Below are 13,229 nucleotides of genomic sequence, written 5' to 3'. Positions count from 1 at the left end.
ACAAAATTATTGAAATGTCGTTAAATACAAAGTAGGTTAACCCGCAATAATTTTTATGTTTATTTTTTTGAAAAAAAAAAATCAATAATTGAAGATCGAAGTGTTTTTGATTTAACAAAATTTAAACTGTTTTGTATATAAAGATTAAAAATAGTCATAACCAGGATAAAAAGTGGATGTTTAAAAAAAATTTATAATGAACTGTGATCTATAAATCTAGAATAAAAAAAAAAAAAGAATTAACTCTATTATAAATAAAATAAAAAAACACAAACCAGTGGATTGCTTCCACGAGCAGCCTTAGAACTGGACCATATGTTTAATTAATGGAAATGAAGACTTACGGATGCGTATATGGCAGAGTGTGTGACTCAGTGAGCCCATAACCGAGTGCCAGGTGCCACGCCAGTGACGCCACCAACACACAATTGAAAACTCAACGTGCTTTCTTTAATCCACATTTCAATATCTGGGGCTCTGGGTGTTGAAATTTTTCAGAACACTGTTTTTAGTGTTTTGCTCTTTTTTTTTTGGATTTAATGCTCTATATGTTTTAGTACTTCCCCATTTGCTCTCTCTTTGTACTCCAATTTCCTTGGTTGTGGTTATTTGCAGAGGTCCGTACTGTTAGTAGCAGTGTTTACTTTCTCACTCCTATCATCACCCTCTCTTTGCTTTTCCTCTCTGTCTCCTTTTGGGGGCAGCCCCATGTTATCCATCTTCCACACATCCCAGATTTGACACTGGGTTTTGTTCTTTCAAGAAAACACCCACATGTTATTGAAGGTCTCAGTGGGAGTGTGGAGTGGAGCTTCAGAGAATCAGAGATTATCATCCATGGAGGCTGCTCTCCGGTTTGCTGTAACCCTTTCTCTCTCTCTTGTTTCACTTGTTTCTAGTGTGACAGACCCAAATGACTTGGCTATTTTGGGTGAGTTTAGAAAAGGGTTGGAGAATCCTGAGGTGTTGAAGTGGCCTGCAGATGGGGGTGACCCTTGTGGCTCTCCTGCTTGGCCACATTTGGTGTGCAGTGAGGGTAGGGTTGAGCAGATTAATGTTATGGGGTTGGGTTTGAGAGGCCCTTTGCCTCACAACTTGAACCAACTCTCCAGATTAACACATTTAAGCCTGCAAAAGAACCAATTCACTGGAAAGTTGCCATCTTTGAGTGGTTTGTCCCAATTGCAGTATGCATATTTGGATTTCAACAGCTTTGACACCATTCCCTCTGATTTCTTCAAAGGGCTTGTGAATTTGGAGGTGTTGGCACTTGATGGTAATCCCCTCAATGCCTCCACTGGCTGGTCTCTGCCTAATGACTTGCAAGATTCAGCTCAATTGATTAATCTTACACTCATCAACTGCAACTTGGCTGGCCCTTTGCCTGAGTTTTTGGGAAATATGTCATCATTGGAGGTTTTGTTGCTGTCCACGAATCGCCTTTGGGGGGCCATTCCGGGGAGCTTCAAGGACTCTATGCTGAAGATGTTTTGGTTGAATGACCAGTCTGGTGAAAAGATGAGTGGCCCAATAGATGTAGTGGCAACAATGACCTCACTCACTAGCTTGTGGCTTCATGGTAATGGTTTTTCAGGTAAAATCCCGGAGGGCGTTGGGAATTTGACTTATTTGCAGGATCTCAATCTAAATACCAATAATCTTGTCGGTCTGATTCCTGATAGTCTAGTAGATATGCCATTAGACCATCTCGATTTGAATAATAATCATTTCATGGGTCCTCTGCCTAAGTTCAAGGCAAAAAATGTCACTTGTGAATCCAATCCCTTCTGTCAAACCCAACCCGGGGCTTCTTGTGCTCCAGAAGTCGTGTCGCTTCTTGAATTTCTCGATCAGGTGAACTATCCATCAAAGCTTGTTGAATCATGGTCCGGAAATGACCCTTGTGCAGGGCCTTGGTGGGGATTGGACTGTGATGCGAACCGAAAGGTCATTGTCATAAACTTGCCAAAGTCTAACCTTTCTGGTGCTTTGAGTCCTTCGATTGCAAACCTCGATTCCCTTACTCATATATACCTCGGTTCCAATAATCTTTCTGGTCCAATCCCGCAAAGTTGGGCTGCCTTGAAATCTTTGGAGGTGTTGGATTTGAGTAACAATAACCTTTCCCCTCCTTTGCCACATTTCAATCTATCCTCTATGAAACTTTTGTTAGATGGGAACTCTCTAATGAATTCTAATCCTTCTGGAAAAAACAACACCTCCTCTGGTGGTTCATCGGTGCCCTCTACTAAAGGTTCGAGTTCTAGTGATGTCGTTCCCGTTGTGGAAAGAAAAAGCTCCACAAAGTCTCGAATAGCTGTGGTAGTTGCTCCGGTTGCAAGCTTTGCACTTTTGGTCTTTTTGGCTGTGCCAATGTCTATTTACGCCTGTAAGAAGCGTAATGACAGAAACCCGCAGGCTCCTCCAGCCTCTCTCGTGATTCATCCTAGAGATCCATCTGATTCGGACCGTGTAGTCAAGATTGCAGTCGCAAGTAATACCAATGGAAGAAGCGTTTCCTCTTTAACTGGAAGTGGTTCTGCAAGTCTACACAGCGGCGAATCTCACCTGGTTGAAGCTGGAAATCTAGTCATATCAGTTCAAGTCCTACGAAACGTGACCAAGAATTTCGCCCCCGAGAATGAACTCGGGCGTGGCGGTTTTGGCGTGGTGTACAAAGGAGAACTAGAGGACGGAACCACAATCGCAGTGAAAAGAATGGAAGGTGGAATTGTTAGCAGCAAAGCCTTGGATGAATTTCAGTCTGAAATCGCTGTTCTTTCCAAAGTTCGACACCGGCACTTAGTGTCACTTCTGGGATATTCAGTGGAAGGCAATGAAAAACTCTTGGTTTACGAGTACATGCCGCAAGGTGCTCTCAGCAAACACCTTTTCCACTGGAAAAACTCCAAATTAGAGCCTTTATCTTGGAAGAGGAGGTTAAACATTGCCTTAGATGTTGCGAGAGGAATGGAGTATCTACACACTCTTGCTCATCAAAGCTTCATACATCGAGACCTCAAATCCTCGAACATCTTACTTGGAGATGATTTCAGAGCAAAAATATCAGACTTTGGATTGGTGAAACTTGCTCCCGATGCCGAGAAGTCCGTGGTTACCAGGTTGGCTGGAACATTTGGCTATCTAGCACCCGAATATGCAGGTACCTACATTTTCTGTTTTAATTTATTACTCGTCCTTTAATTTCATTGTGTCTGATGATTTTCTCGACCTGTTTGTGTTGATGATTTGATGCAGTTACTGGTAAAATCACGACGAAAGCAGATGTTTTCAGTTTCGGTGTTGTGCTAATGGAGCTATTGACTGGAATGATGGCGCTGGATGAGGATAGGCCCGAGGAAAGCCAGTACCTGGTGACTTGGTTCTGGAATGTGAAGTCGAGCAAAGAGAGGCTCAGGGCTGCAATTGATCCGGCGCTAGATGCCAAAGAGGGCACACTCGATAGCATCCTAACCGTTGCTGAACTCGCTGGTCACTGCACTGCTCGAGAGCCTAGCCAGCGGCCTGATATGGGGCATGCAGTGAACGTGCTTGCCCCGCTCGTGGAGAAATGGCGGCCTATTGATGACGATCCAGAGGAGTACTGCGGTATCGATTACAGCCTCCCGCTCAACCAAATGGTGAAGGGCTGGCAGGAAGCCGAAGGGAAGGACACGAGCTACATGGACCTCGGGGACAGCAAGGGCAGTATCCCCGCTAGGCCTACTGGATTTGCAGAGTCTTTTACTTCTGCAGATGGTAGATAGACGACGAGGACGTATGTATGTATGTATGTATGTATGTATGTATGTGGTGTGCTGCCATTATCTAATTCTCCAGCTCAGTAGGTGTATAGATAGAACCATCTTCTTGTTTTTGTGTTTAATTTCATGAGGTTGTGATTAATTGTATCTCATTGATGGGAGAGTGAAAATTGGAATTGAAAACTTGCAGTATGTGAAGGGAGGAGTGTAGGGTGTGAGTTCCATGTGATGTAGATATAGAACAATGGTAAATGAAAGCAAATTGTGAGTTTCTTTACTGGTTACTCTAAGAACCTAGTCTCTGACTAACCTTACAATTTTCTTTTTGGATATTTCCATTGTCCTATAATTCTTGTCTTTGATGATAATATTGATCAAATGTTGAGTCTCTAGTTTGTCTACTTGTCTAGAACACTAGAGAGAAGATAAAACATTAGTTTTTGTTTTAGGTATAATTCTCTTTAACTCAGCAGAGGTAGGGTAAAGATTATTTATTTGTGGTTTTAAAAGTTTTAAACTTTTGAAACTTTAAAAACCCAAAGAGGGTTATTTTTCGAAAAAAAAAAAATGCCAAATAGACCCTTAAATATTTATACGAAATAGTAATTAGACTTCAAAACTTTAAAAATGTGTAATTAAGCACTTCAATTTATTAAAAGCAGTCAAATAAGTCCTAATTACTAGTAACATGTTCAATGACATGACCTGCAAGCCGCTGTTGACCGCTACACACCACCGTTGACCGCCTCATTTTACAAAAAAGATAACTTTCGATCGTTTTCTCCACGACCCGTGATTGCCTTCTTCCTCAGTTGAAGAAGGCAACCGGCATCGCTTTCTTCTCTGGATGAGCCTTCTTCAATTGAGGAAGAAGGCAACGGCCGCGTTTCTTCCTCGGAGAAAGAAGGTGACTGACGTCACCTTCATCAATGGATGAGCCTTTTGCAGTGACAAGGCAATCTTCAACCATTCGACGGTCACCAATTGTCTATTTATTAGTTGGAACCCTAATTGAAACTTTATTACCAGATATTACCGATGAGTAGGCGATTATTGGGTCTGGGTACATCAAAATGACAAGGTAATGTGTTCAATTGTAACTTTTGAAAGTTGAAGAGTCTAATTAGTTTTTCGTACAAAGTTAAAGGGCTTATTTGATTCTGTTTTTCCAAAACATTTTTTTTTTGGTAACTACAATCTAACGTATACATATATAGTATATATTCAACGTAATTAGAACCTGTGACCTTCTATTTTGAATAGTAATAGTGATGTTACTAGATCACAAAGTACTTGGCCAACAAATATTTTAAACTTTTAAAACCCAACTTATACTATACGCCAACATCTTTGATTGAGATGAGATTTGAACCTATGATTTTCAATTTGAAAGAATTACAATGATGTCATTAAACCACAATGTACTTGGTTCTTTATTGACTTTTTAAAGCTACAAAATAATTCAAAAAAAAAAAAAAAAAAAAAACTAATCATTGTTGTTACTCTTAAAAGTAAATTACTTACCCTTTTTTAAAAAAATAAAAAAAATACAAAGTAATAAATTTAAGTCTAATCTCGCGAACGTAAAAATGTTAGCCGATTTTTTGTGAGATCGTTTCATGGGTTTCAATATGTGAGATAAAGTCGGATCTAATAAAAATGAGTTATAATAGAATTGCATATATAATCAATACTTTATATCATAAATATAGTATTTTTATAAAAAAACTGCAATAGAATATTTGCAGGAAATAAAGTAATAACATAATTGCATATATCATCAATATTTTAAGTTTTATATGTTCCGGAAAATAAACAATATTCCGTATAAGAGACTCTATATTTTTTATTTTGTATCAAATATTTGCCGGGACATTTGACTCTGAAAAGTCCTGCGCCACTTTGAATTGATAAGCAATATTTGATTTTTCATACGCAACATATCGTAACCGAAAACAAATTTCTTTTCGGAACATTTTACCTCCTGTATGAGCCGCTGAAAAATATCTTCTGGAAAATAAACAATATTCCGTATAAGATATACGAACTATATATTTTTGATTTTGTTGTCGTCAAATATTTGCGTGGACATTTGAATCTGAAAAGTCGCACGCTACTTTGAATTGCTAAGCAATTTTTTATTTTCAAACAACACAAATCGTAACCGGAAAACAATTTCGTTTTCGGTAATATCTTTTTCGGAACATTTCACCTCCTGTATGAGCCGCTGGACAATATCTTCCGGAAAATAAACAATATTCTGTATTATGTTTATTTGAATTCAAAAGCAATATTTGATTTTCAGACGCAACAAATCGTTATCGGAAAACAATTTGCTTTTCGGTAATATATCTTTCGGAACATTTCAGCTCCTGTATGAACCGCTACACAATATGTTCCGGAAGATAAACAATATTCCGTATAAGATAAACGGATTATATATTTTGAATGAATAATGTATCTTTTAAGATTGATATACGGAGTATATCATTTCCAAATCTCTAAACATTTTGTATTCCCAATTCAATTTATACCTAATTCAAATTCAATACGGACCATATATCAGCACGTTACACTGTGACAGACCGTCATCCAAAGTCGTTTCATTGTTAGTACATCCGAGCTTTCTCATAAACCAAAGCAACAGCTTTATCCTTTGAATGAACGTTTTTAGATTTTGCTGTACTATGCACCATTGAATGGTCATTGGGAACAGTAGTGACAGGATAATAGGGCTGACACCTGACTGAAATCACAAGTGGGCATCTGACCCAGCATCACATGGGAACCCAACGGGCAAAACGCCAACGGTTAGGAATTCCAACAGGTGCTACCTTTACTGTCATTGAAGCCAGCATTGAAGCCCCCATTGATGAGAGAGAATTAAAAACTTAGGCTCCCCATTTATGTCCCATGTTGTTATCGTTAGGACTCTAGTATAAATGGAGCTCTCCTCAGCTAGCAAGGGACACACTGTATTTTCTATACTGAGACTAAGGCAATACAACTATTGCTGCAATCCGTTATTCTAATATTATTATTACCGATAACATATTTACCGTCATTGGTGCTTTCATTGAGAGCCTGAGTCCAACACTCAAGCAGGCAACGGCACACAACTCTTTTCCTCTTTCAACAGCAAGCTTGAAAGAATGGTGTCCCGTAGCTCCCACGGTTCCCGCAACGTGAACAATGGCAATGCCTCAGGTGACCTCCGGGACCAACTCACCAACAATTGCGGAGGGGACCTCCGAGAACAGCTCAACAACGGGAGGCCAGGGACCTTCGAGACCAACTCAACAATGGAGGGGACCTTCGAGACCAAATCAACAATGGAGGGGACCTCTGAGACTAACTCAACAATGGAGGGGCGAACTAAGTCGTGAACCTCCAAGCGACCATTCAGCAGGCAGTGACGGCGGCACTAAATTAGGTGGCTGTGGGACTCCAAGGCCAAGTGGTCCCGCCGCGACCTCAGGAAATAGAGGTAGAATCCCCACGGAGGGTGGATGCCCAGAACGCAACCCGTGTAGCGAGGGACGCAGGGCGTCGCACAAGGACAGGGGATCCAGGGGAGGGCACCCAAAGAAGTGGACCGGCCAGACGGAAACCTGGACCCTCCCGCTCTGCCCTGGAACGGTTGGGACACGGGGCGCCCGCTCGGCAAAGGCCAGAGTCACGTGGCGAGGGGTCCTCCGCTAGAGGCCCTCGCTGACACGAGGAAAGAGAAGCGGAAAGGTCGCCCATATAAAGGATGGGTGAGTCTCGCGATGACGAGTCGGCCCTGCGTCGACACTCGGATGAGCGACGCTTCGATGAACCGGCTCCGCGTCGGCACTCGACGGATCGACGCGTCGATGACCCGGCTCCGCATCGGCACTCAGCGGGCGAGCTACGCGCTGATGAGCGGGTTCCACACCGACACTTGGATGGATGAAACGTCGAGGAACCAGCTCCGCGTCGACACTCAGATGGACGGCACATCGATGAACTAGCTCCACGCCAACACATGGAGGAGCGGCAGCCGGCCCTGCGCCGGCACCCTAACGAGTCGGCCCTGGTCGAGAGGCTGCAGGGAAGGATCGAGGAGTTAGCAAGAAGGGTGGAGGCACGGGAGCAGTCGCCGGAACCCGAGGTACGGATGGCAACACCGTTCTCCCCAAACATCATGGACGTACCTCTGCCGAGGGACTTCAGGTTACCCGCCATCAAGGCGTACACGGGAGCCCCTGACCCACGTGTCCACATGACGAGGTACAAGGCTGCTATGGTAATGATCGGGGCAGGGGACGCCATCATGTGCCGGGCGTTCTTGTCCACCCTGGATGGAACGACCCAAGACTGGTTCAACACCATCCCGGACGGGTCGATCCAGAATTTTGGGGAGTTGTCCAAGAGCTTCCTGACATACTTCTCCGGTAGCATACATCGTAAGAAACCCTTCTCTCACCTCTGTGTAGTAAAGCAAGATAGGGGCGAGAGCCTCAAAGACTTCCTGATCAAATGGAAAAAGGAAGTCAATAATGTCTACGATTTCGACTCCAAGGCGGCGATCCCGATATTTATCCATGTCTTGAGATCGGGATATTTTCACAAGCAGTTGAATGCCCACCACCCCCGTTCTTACGAAGATTTGATGAGGACGGCTATCCACTATGCCGAAGTAGAGGACGTCGACAGGAAGAAGAAAGATGAGGAGGACGGCAGGAAAAGTGGGAAACCTGGGAAAGCCGGTCCGCCCAGCCAGGCACCACGCTCGAACCACCCGGTCGCAGGGAAAGGCCGGGACCACGAACGGCCTCGCCTGGTCCCCTTGCGTAATCTAACTCCTCTTACCCATCCCGTCAGTGTCATCCTAAAACAGGCTGAGGAGATGGGAATAGTGGAGTTCCCACCAGAGTGCATGAAGGTCTCCCCAAAAGGAGACCAAACAAAGTACTGCAGGTTCCATAGGCAACCCGGGCACGACACAGATGAATGTACGTGCTGAAGAGACAAATAGAAGAACTCATCCAGCAGGGCTACTTCCGACATTTTGTCAAGCGGTCTAAGCAGCAGCAACAGCCGCAACACGATCCATAAAAAAATCCACCAAAAAATGTCTGGAGGAAGGAGGATGGCGTTGAGCCGTCCACCTCGAACGCCAAGAAAAGAGAACATGGCCAGATATCTGAGCAGGATGATAGCGAGAAGGAAACCGACGTGGCGCCCAGACGACAAAAGAAGCACATCATACACTTTATCTATGGTGGACCTGCGGGGGCGACACACCCACAGAAATGAAGAAATGGAGCAGACAGTTGTATGTGGGAGAGGTGGTGAGTCTTCCCAAAGGAAAGAAACAGAGGCAGGAGGTCATCACTTTCTCTGACGAGGATTTCCCCGAGGGCCCCTTACCCCATCGCGACGCACTAGTGATTAAGATGGACATCAATGATATGATCATACATCGCATCTTGGTCGACACGGGAAGCTTGGTTAATGTGATGTACTACGACGCCTTCACCAAGTTAGGGCTACCTAGAGGCCAGCTCAAAGAGGTACGAACTCCACTCTCTGGGTTTACTGGGGATTCGGTGGAAACAGAAGGGTCGGTGACCCTGCCCGTGGAGATAGGCACGCGCCCCAACATTCTCAAGCTGGACATGGAGTTCATCGTGGTAAGACTCACTTGTGCGCACAACATCATACTGGGGAGGCCAGCACTAGAGGACCTCAAGGCCATAGTATCGGTGGAACACTTGTGTATGAAGTTCCCTACTCCCAATGGAATAGGAGTCGTCAGAGGGGACCGGCGGGCAGCCCGCAGTTGCTACGTGAAGGCATGCAAAAAGATTGGCAGTAAGGACCTACAGGTCCACACGATCGCGGAGAAAATTTTCAAAGAAAAAGAGGCCTGGCCCCGCGCCGAGCCCGTGTCAGAAACGGAAGATATAGTTCTGGATCCCTCCAGACCAGACCGAGTGGTGAAGATCGGCACAGGCTTAAGCCCGGAGCTAAGGGCCCAGATAGTGGATGTAATCCGCCGTTCCCACGCGGTGTTCGCATAGGGGCCAGAGGACATGCCGGGCATAGATCGAAGCATCATAACCCACAAGCTTGCAGTCGACCCCAGCGGAAAACCAATGCATCAACGAAAAAGGTATATGTCGGCAGAACGAAGAGAGTTCGTGAAAATGGAGGTGACCGCGTTGCTCCACGTAGGGCACATCAAGGAGATTTACTACCCACAGTGCCTGAGCAACGTAGTCTTGGCTCCCAAAGGATCAACGTGGAGGATGTGCATGGACTACATGGACCTCAATAGGGCATGCCCTATGGACCGTTTTCCACTACCCAATATAGATCAATTGGTGGATGAGACGGCAGGATGTGAACTTATGAGCTTCATGGACGCCTTCCGTGGGTACCATCAGATATCCATGCATGAGGAGGACGCTGATAAGACCGCCTTCACCACTCCCGAGGAGATATTCCGCTACTTGGTCATGCCATTCAGATTGAAGAATGTCGGGGCCACATACACTCGCATGGTGGCAAAGCTGTTCAAGACGGTATTGGGACGAAACATGGAAGCATACGTGGACGACATGATCGTCAAAAGTCGCAAGGCCACCTCCCATGTCGAGGATCTCAGCGAGGTATTTTCCATTATGAAGAAATTTAATTTGCGCTTGAACCCAAAAAAATGCACCTTCGCCATTGATGGGGGCAAATTTTTGGGCTTCATGGTCACTAGGAACGACATCGAGCCGAACCCAGAAAAGGTAAGGACTATCCTTGACATGGAGCCTCCGCGGTCCATAAAGGAAGTCCAGAGACTCAACGACCGTATTGCAGCCTTAGGCCATTTTCTATCTAAATCGGTTGAACGATCCCTCCCCTTCTTCCAAATCTTGAAAAAGAACAAAGGGTTCGAGTGGACGTCAGACTGTCAAAAGGCCTTCGAGGAGTTGAAAAAATACTTGTTGTCCCCGCCCCTGCTTACAAAGACAGAGGCAGGTGAACCCCTAATCTTGTATTTGGGCGTGTCATAGGGTGCGATTATCTCCGTACTGGTCAAAGAAGAAGGAGGGACTCAGCGTCCCATCTACTACATAAGTAAAGCCCTACACAACGCGGAGCTCCAGTACAGTGTGTTGGAGAAAACAGTATTTGCCATAGTCACTTCATCAAAAAGGTTGGCTCACTACTTCCAAGCTCACCCCATCCATGTACTCTCACATCAGCCGTTGGGGAGTTTCCTCCGGAATACTAACAGCTCCGCCAGGATGGCACGGTGGGCCATGCACCTCAGTCAGTTTGACATAGACTTCAAACCGAGGCCTGCCGTCAAAGGCCAAGCTCTTGCAGACTTTATAGTGGAGTGCATAGCTTGGGAAGTGACGGACCAGGTAGAAACTAAAGATGGAGGGTGGTGGACTTTGTCCACAGACGGTTCTTCCAACAACAAAGGTTGCGACAGCGGCGTAATGCTCGTCACTCCGGAGGGATTCCGCGTCTACTATGCCATCCGATTCCACTTCAAGTTATCTAACAATGAGGCGGAGTATGAGGCCCTCCTCAATGGGCTGCGGTTGGCGGCAGGACTACGAGCTGAAAAGGTCCGAATTCGATGCGATTCCAAGCTGGTAGTCAGCCAGGTGTCTGGGGAGTATGAAGCCAACGAAGGAAGCATGCAGAAATACAGAGACGCGGTGCTGAGAACATTGCGCGAGTTTGAGGGATATGAAATACACCAGGTACCAAGAGAGCAGAACGCCGACGCCGACATGCTCTCAAAACTAAGTACCGGAGTCCCCAGCCACATTAGGAAGATCGCTCGGCTAGAAAACCTCAAGACTTCAAGTATTGACGTTTCGTGGGTCTTCCCTGTGCAGACTAGGGAGCCATGTTGGATTGATCATATCAAGCGATACAAGGCAGATGGCGCCTTACCACAAGATGAGGCAGACGCAAAGGTAACAAAGTTACGGGCAACCAGCTACGTCGTCTCGGGCGATAAGCTATACAAACGCTCCTACAACGGCACGTTACTGAGGTGTCTATACCTAGATGAAGCCAAGTTGGTGATGAAAGAAGTCCACGAGGGGGTATGCTCCGCGCACCAAGGGGTGTACACCATTGCACGGCGCATCATGTTACTAGGGACTGCGCCAAGTATACAAAGCGATGTCCCAAGTGCCAAGAATTCCAGGCACTACCAGGTCGACCTGTGACAAATTACACCCCGGTAAGCACTGCGATCCCTTCCCACGGGGACTGGAAGCAGGAAGTACATCATTGTGGCCATCGACTATTTCACGAAGTGGGTGGAGGCCGAGCCCTTGGCGAGCATCACCGCAGCAAGGTGCAAAAGGTTTGTCGAGAAAAACATCATGTATCGTTTCGGTATCCCTCTCCAGGTAATCACAGACAATGGTCGTCAGTTCGAGGCATGTGAATTTTCAGAATTCTTAGCAGGATGGGGCGTTAAGCATAGCCGGGTGGCGGTATCTTATCCTCAGGCGAACGGGCAAGTGGAGAATGCGAACAGAACCATCCTCGACGGCCTCAAGAAAAAGCTAGAAGTAGCCGGCGGAGCTTGGGTGGAGGAACTCGACGGCATCCTCTGGGCCTATCGCACAACACCAAGAAGGGATACCGAAGAAACCCCGTTTGCACTCGCCTATGGATTCGAAGCTCGGGCCCTAGTGGAAGTAATCATACCTAGTAGAAGGGTGGAGGAGTTCGAGTCAGAACAAAATGAACTCTACCAAAGGGTGGATCTGAACTTCTTAGATGAAAATAGAGAAGCGGCATTCTGCAAAATGGAGAACTACAGTCGTCAGCAAAAGTCCTACCACGACGCAAAAGTTCGACCCCGGTATTTCCAAGTCGGCGACCTTGTGTTGCGAAGAAGGGAAGCTAGCCAACCCCTGGAAGGGGGAAAATTCGCAAAGAAATGGGATGGGCCTTATGCCGTGGAAGAGGTCGTTCGCCTAGGAACATACAAGTTAAAAACGACAAGGGGAAGGATGATCGATCGGGTATGGAACTCGGAACATTTGATCAAGTATTTCCTTAAATATCCTGTAGTGGTAATCATTGGAACTAGTACTTGGTAATCGCGGTCCGTCCGCTCTACATGCTAAAGTTCTCTGAAATAAGATCTTATTTCCATGGTCCGTCCATGTTATTTAGTAAAGCAAGTTCGTTATCATCTTTTACGGAGCTTTCTGAAATAATATCTCGTGCTCGTGGTCCGCCCATGTTGTTAAAAAAAAACTCGGATGGCCGATGCGCGCGCCTCGGCCACGGTTTGGCCGATGCACGCCTTGACCAACGCCGAAGTCCGTCTCGGCAACAAAAAAAAAAAAAAAAACAAATTTAAAGTAACAAGTTTATTCCGAATATTCCAAAAAAGTAACAAGTTGTTCGAACATAGAAAAGCAAATTGTTCAAACATAGAAAATCACAGCAAAT

General features: G+C 45.5%; 2 protein-coding genes across 3 annotated transcripts; both read left to right on the top strand.

The window, feature by feature from the left end:
• Nucleotides 1-378: 378 nt before the first annotated feature.
• Nucleotides 379-9,088, top strand: LOC109172979 (receptor-like kinase TMK3). 2 transcript variants are annotated; one of them, XM_019322226.1, is made up of 2 exons: nt 379-3,211; nt 9,078-9,088. In XM_019322226.1, exon 1 carries the CDS (start codon nt 775-777, stop codon nt 3,202-3,204), a length of 2,430 nt encoding a protein of 809 aa, XP_019177771.1. In that variant the 5' UTR covers nt 379-774; the 3' UTR covers nt 3,205-3,211; nt 9,078-9,088. The 2 variants fall into 2 exon arrangements, with proteins under 2 accessions (XP_019177771.1, XP_019177770.1); XM_019322225.1 differs by lacking the exon at nt 9,078-9,088 and adding an exon at nt 3,259-4,041 and having other exon boundaries at nt 389-3,163.
• Nucleotides 9,089-9,826: 738 nt separating this feature from the next.
• On the top strand, nt 9,827-12,871 carry LOC109172949. The gene is made up of 3 exons (XM_019322199.1): nt 9,827-10,531; nt 10,802-11,971; nt 12,170-12,871. The coding sequence occupies exons 1-3, from the start codon at nt 9,827-9,829 to the stop codon at nt 12,869-12,871; spliced, it is 2,577 nt and encodes an 858-aa protein (XP_019177744.1).
• Nucleotides 12,872-13,229: the final 358 nt, after the last annotated feature.

Source organism: Ipomoea nil, unplaced genomic scaffold (genome assembly GCF_001879475.1).
Source record: "Ipomoea nil cultivar Tokyo-kokei standard unplaced genomic scaffold, Asagao_1.1 scaffold0457, whole genome shotgun sequence".
Classification (NCBI taxonomy): Eukaryota; Viridiplantae; Streptophyta; class Magnoliopsida; order Solanales; family Convolvulaceae; genus Ipomoea; species Ipomoea nil.
The sequence above is the reverse complement of the archived record's forward strand: the minus strand, read 5'-3'. Positions and strand labels throughout refer to the sequence as shown.

Excerpts from the sequence above, each read along its gene's own strand:
- LOC109172979 (XM_019322225.1), top strand. The coding sequence starts at position 775 with ATGTTATTGAAGGTCTCAGTGGGAGTGTGGAGTGGAGCTTCAGAGAAT. Across the intron at positions 3,164-3,258 it reads TCTAGCACCCGAATATGCAG|TTACTGGTAAAATCACGACG; the intron begins GTACCTACATTT and ends GATTTGATGCAG.
- LOC109172949 (XM_019322199.1), top strand. The coding sequence starts at position 9,827 with ATGCCGGGCATAGATCGAAGCATCATAACCCACAAGCTTGCAGTCGAC. Across the intron at positions 10,532-10,801 it reads TCGAGCCGAACCCAGAAAAG|GGTGCGATTATCTCCGTACT; the intron begins GTAAGGACTATC and ends GGCGTGTCATAG. Across the intron at positions 11,972-12,169 it reads AGAATTCCAGGCACTACCAG|GTAATCACAGACAATGGTCG; the intron begins GTCGACCTGTGA and ends ATCCCTCTCCAG.